Raw genomic sequence first — 6,000 nt, forward strand, 5'->3', positions numbered from 1 at the left:
ATGATTTTTAGCACTTTATCAGATATTCTCTGTCAAAAATAACATTTTTAAAATACCAATTTACTTTTTAGTTTGCTTTTTCAACCTTGTCAGAGACATACAAAATATTGAAGACACCAAAGACGCTAAACTGTGAGTTTTTTTAAAACTCTAAAATCCCAATGATTCATAAATATTTATAACTCTCATTCTGTGTATGTTAGCACACATAGGTGATGAATGTCTTTGCTGTTTTCTTTTCAATCAGTTTGCAAAATACTAAACAAGCATAGGTTTTCCTGGTTCAATCCAGTTAGCCCTTATTTGATGTCAAAACAAAAAAAGTCTGAGTCAAACATAAACACAGACACACTGATGCTCAAAATAAAGTTCAATTATCAGTAACACTCTGCTTTTCAGGAGCCTGTTTACAGTTCATAAAACCCTTTTGCTTTAGCCCTGAAAATGTATTATATTAAAACAATAAAAACAATGTTTCTTCTATAGATCAGATACATAAAGAGATGAGTAGATGAAGAACAAACATCAGTTTGCATTGTGGCGTAAAGTGTTTCATCAGGTTTATCAGTTTCCAAATGAGCATCCTGACCTGCTTTAGTCAGAGAAAAAATACCAAAAACTAGACTAATGGTGCCCTCCAGAGGAATAGAATAGATCTTTTCATGTGGAAAATGAGTTCTAACCTTGCAGTCTATTGTTCTTCTAACTATTAACTTTGAGTCTCTGTTGGGTGTAACCCAACAAAATGTAATGTCTATGATATAATATAGAGCATAGAATAGAATATTCGTTACTAAACTATTTTTATTACATTTTAATGTATATTTTTAATTATTATTATGTTGCTCTAATAATTCATATTTACATATGCATATATATATATAATTAAAATTGTATTAATATAGATATTTCAAGCTTTTAAATGAGATTCAATTATTATTATTTTAGTGTTTGTATTATGTCGTTGTTGCTGCTTCTGCTGCTGCTGCTGTTGTTAGGAATAATTCACATCTACTATATAAGATCAAAATGAGATGGCATTTATTATGATTATTGATATATTTGGAAAACATTCAGTAGGTGTGCCGTGTAAACAGTTGGGGGGGAACGGCTGTCTCTTTAGAGATGGTCCTTTGTGAAGCTGATGACGATGGGCGCATGTGTTGTCATGTGACGTCACTCTGCCCGAGGACAGGCGTTGTTTTTCCGCACAGGAGGCTGAAGCGGGTCCGGTCCTGCAGGTCCAGATCAGGAACACTCAGCTACAGGCCGGTATGAGACAGTGAGAGCGCAGCAGAAGCAGAAGCAGAACCGGAATCATCTGCGATCACCATGACGACGCAGCCTTAGCGCTCAGCATCCGCATCCTCAGCATCCTCCGCGGCTCAGGTGCGCCGTCAGTCCGTCAGGCAGGATGGAGTTCAAAGAGCTGGTGGACACCGCCGAGAAATGGTGCTCCGGGAATCCGTTTGACCTGATCTTCGCCGAGGACGTGGACGAGAGGAGGCTGGACTTCTACGCCGAGCCCGGGATCTCGTTCTACGTGCTCTGCCCGGACAATCTCACCGGAGGAACCGATAATTTTGTAAGTATGACATAATCGAGCAAGAGCCTCGGGAGGAGGGGGAGCTGCGCGCGCGGTCGTGTGTGTATGCTGTTGTGTTCTGAATGCTCTCTCGTCTCAATTGCAGAAAGTACTGTGGGTTTTGGATATGCTACTGTGGTATTAGACACAGGGTAGAACCGTGTAAAATACATTTCAAATATATGCTAAAAAATGTCTTGTAGACAGTGAAGCTCAATAAAAATATTTTTGAAATTGAAAATATATTTAGTTTCAGCCTGCATATACCAAAACACATTTCAAAATGTACTTCAAGGCCAAGAAAATACAGTGAAAATTTCAATAGCGGCCTTCAAAAGTGACCCGTGCGAATATATACGAGACCCTCTCTGTGAAATCCAGGCTAAAGTCTCAAAATCTAATTATGAGATAACAAGCATCAAGGTTTGATTTCAACCATTCATTTCACTATGATTTCAATCTTTGACATTCAATCTTGTGCTCAGTCGATATTAAAGATATCAAGGTTACATTTTCACAGAATGTTCTTTACCTTATGAAGGATGATTTTATGTAGCAAACAGTAAATCAGAAAAAAATGCCAGGGTCTCTCTCTCTCCCTCATACACACACACACATATATAAGTATATTGGAGTATTACAGAAATATCAGTAACATTGTATATATTGAATTGTATTGCTGAAATACTTTATCTCAAAACAGATGAAATTATGCCATTGTTTTTGACTGCAGCACTTTCTCAATACATGCTCAGCTGGCGTTTTGGATGTTGTGAGGTTGTATGCTACAATTTCATTTTAGAAGTCTATCCAGTGTATAGACCGATGCATATATCCTGGTCAGACAAGCATGGGTCATTATTGCAGGTGTTTAATCAGCACAAAGGACTTAAGCTGCACAGTTCCCCAGACACTGTCACTGAGGAACAAATAGTGCAGATATTCTCAGTGTTTTGTGCTGTGATGAAGTAAAAACACATGCAGTATTTGCATTGATGCTCCTCTTGCACATGTCTGTCATGTTTGCTTTCCATTCAGCAATCAGTTTTAAGGTTTAAAATGAACCACAAGAGTTTACTGTAGTTCCCTCACATCACAAGACCGCTGCACCAGAGTCCCAGAGCTCACAAAAATATCAGCGCATGCACCGGCAGGACAGGGATCTAATTACTCACACTAATCAATACACAGTTCAGCAGGATCACAGAGCTAGAGAGAGCAAGAGACTGTACTTTATTAATAGGTAAAATTACAGTGAATCCAAAAAAGTGAGAGCACTTTAAAAATCTGTGATTGTTGTGCATTTAAACCTAGAGTTTAACAGGATTTTGAACATTTTAAAATAGATAAACATGATGTAAAATCAGCAAGAAATATTTCTACTTGTGCAGGTCACTAATACAATAAGTAATTTTTCATTGCAAATTTTCACTCAGATTGTCATGCTGATAATATGTAGGCCTAATGAAATTCTAGAAAAGTAAAATTAAGCATTTTTGCTAGACTTGGTGTAGATACAATTTTCACTCAGAAATTGCTAGTAAATTATTACAAAGAAACAACAAGTATTGAATTGTATTTACATTTTGAAGTAGAAGGAATGAAATAGTTTTTCTTGTAAAACATGCTCTAATATACTGTACATACAAAGTTCTGGCATGAAACTCTAGATGTTGCACTCCGATAGATCTAACTCAATATGACATAATGGCATCATTATCTCATGTCACAGCTGATTGGTTCTCTCCTGTATCAGTGGCCAATGAGCTCGCTGCTCAGCATTCAAATACTATGCTAGTGTTTGCTGTAGCAGTAGCAGCGCACTTCAGAAACCCTCCACCTTCCCCAGCTCCACCTGTATAGATCTGCTACGGAGTGGTCATGTATGCTAGGAGTGTTATTCATATATGTTATAAGTGCAGCAGCAATATTTCTTACATGCTCACAGCAGCATGTTGTGGATGTATCGGCAGCAGTTGACATTCTTTATTTTTTTTCAAGTAACAAAAGTTGTATTATGGTTTTAGCTTTAAACCTTTTAGAAAATGTGTAAATGTGTAGAAAAATACTGTTGTCATTTTGAATAGAAAATGACCCTATACACTTGTTTATGCTTTGAGAGAAATGAGTGGCCACCCGTTGTGAATTCTCCAGAGTTTGGTGTGTGTAAGTGAGCGGCATAGGATATAAAACCTTTAGATTCACCCCTGTACTTGCTGCTCACTGATCTGAAATTTAGGCATGAGTAAGAGTAATGTGGCAGATATCGAACCCACTCAACTGTCTCCACAGCGGTGCTATCATCCATCCGCTCGCATCAGCCTGGAGGAGGAGAGAGATATTTGCAGAAGCACAAGACGAGGACACCTGTGTCCTGCTCCCACCAACACAGCAGCCATCAACATGTGCTATCAAATCACGACTGCCTGCAGAACCGTATCAATAACACAATCAATAAAGCCAAATTAATTCCACCAGGTTCCCTCCATTTGATTTGTTTTCTCAAATACATGCACTGTGCAAAAAGTCTAATTGATAAATCAGTTCAATTGCTTTCTCCTGTTGGGTAACAAAATCTTTAACAGGGTAATTTCAGAGGACAATCTGAGTGGCGTTTCCCATGCAAAACGTGGTAGTGGTTGCTAGGGTGCTGCAATGCAGTTGCTAAAGTATTTAAACTGTTTTCAGTTAAGGTGTTGATATACTAAGGTGACCAAAGTTCTGAAATGGAAACCAGGGACATTTACTAATTTAGTGGTAAAAATGTAATTGAAATCTCACTAAGGGGGACAACACAATACTTGTTTTGTAGGATAATTAATAATGATCAAACCCTAAGAGATTTAAATAAGCTACAGTTTACTAGACATCACACTGTGAAAAACAGTAGCCTAAATAGTAAGCATTGTAAATAGCAAACAGTATTTTAACAAAAGTATGACTTTACAGAAATGTCACAAAAATAAAATGCAACAAAATGTATCGTTGTATTATATTTTAACATTTTCTAACTGTATTTAACGTTTTCATTTTCACAAACTAAATATAGGCTAACGTTACTGCATACAGTAGCCTATAGTAACATCTTCAAATGTTATGTTTGTGCTTTTGAAAATAAAGGAAATGTAAGCTTATTTTGAATTAGTTGGTTATTTTTGTACTGTGGTACAGTTAAGAAAGATGTAAGTTATGAAAATTGACTTGTGATCAATAGTGGCTTGATCTTTCAAAAACGTGTGAAATTTGATCAGCAATCAGTATTACTTCAGTTTAACATATCTACTCAGTATTTATCTTTCAATACATAAATATGAATATATTTATTTATTAAGCACTTTTAACAATTATTTAAAACTGTTAAAAATGTAAAAGCTTAACCATTGCTTTCAGAAAAATGTATGAAAAACCTTGAAACCGATAACGCTGTGTCTTTTGATAAATGATGATAATAGCGCTCTGCTCGTCTGTTTCGTTCTCAGTGTTGCCAACTTCTTTCAATGGAAAGTAGCTAAACCCCGCCTGAAGCCCCGTTCACACTACAAGCGACACGCAACAGCAAAGCGACACAATCTCATTTATTTCAATTGAGTGCTGGCGATTTCCGGCGACACGAGCGACAAAGTTCAGAATCCTTCAACTTTATGCAAATGAAGAGCGACTTTCGGGAGCGACAGCCAATAGGAAAGAAGACGGTAGAGCTCATGTGATCGTTCTCCTCTCAGCGCCGTAGATAAACATACGCAATGGAAGAAAGTAGGCTCTGTTTCTCATTCATTTTTGTTTGTATGTACGGATTTAATGGAGATTTAGATTATAGTTAGTCTTTTGCCTCCAAAATGTTTATACTTGGCGACAAGAAACCTGATTCGCTGTCAAGGCAACCAGTATTGAGAACGCCCACTAGCAACCTCATCGCCAGCCCCTGGCGACATGCAGCGACAAAAGTCTGCTAGTGTGAACGGGGCTTGACAAGTCGCTAAATGTCGCCAGATGATGTCATACCCTAATTAGCATATTCATGACGTCAGTGCGTCATATTGTCTTGCCTCCCTGTGCTCACGTACTGCATTTAAATGCAGCCAAATTCTCAATAAAACTGTTTTTATTAATATATTTTACTGTTTCTGTTGTCAGACAACGGAATAAATAATATAGTGACTGAAATGCGGTCTATTAAGACTACAATAATACTACAACAAACTACATAACCAGCTCTCAAAGATTAATCTGCACTAAAATCCTAATCACAACATTGAGTGAGTGAGGTGTGGCCAATTAGTGCTCTGCATTTAACCCATCCTAAGTGCACACACACAGCAGTGAACAAACACACCAGGAGCAGTGAGCAGCCATTTATGCTGCGGCACCCGGGGAGCAGTTGGGGGTTCGGTGCCTTGCTCAATGGCACCTCAGTC

General features: G+C 37.8%; 1 protein-coding gene across 2 annotated transcripts in view; it reads left to right on the plus strand.

The window, feature by feature from the left end:
* The first annotated feature begins 1,134 nt into the window (after window positions 1–1,134).
* Window positions 1,135–6,000, plus strand: part of LOC107572558 (maturin-like) — a 13,853-nt gene continuing 8,987 nt past the window's right edge. Inside the window, exon 1 of one of the 2 annotated variants that reach the window (XM_016258981.1) lies at window positions 1,135–1,585. In XM_016258981.1, coding sequence (XP_016114467.1) covers window positions 1,415–1,585 — 171 coding nt within the window. In that variant the 5' untranslated portion in view covers window positions 1,135–1,414. The remainder of the gene's footprint in view (window positions 1,586–6,000) is intronic. The other variant, XM_016258980.1, reaches the window with a different exon arrangement.

The sequence above is a fragment of the Sinocyclocheilus grahami genome, unplaced genomic scaffold (assembly GCF_001515645.1).
Source record: "Sinocyclocheilus grahami isolate Dianchi unplaced genomic scaffold, SAMN03320097.WGS_v1.1 scaffold1773.1, whole genome shotgun sequence".
Classification (NCBI taxonomy): domain Eukaryota; kingdom Metazoa; phylum Chordata; class Actinopteri; order Cypriniformes; family Cyprinidae; genus Sinocyclocheilus; species Sinocyclocheilus grahami.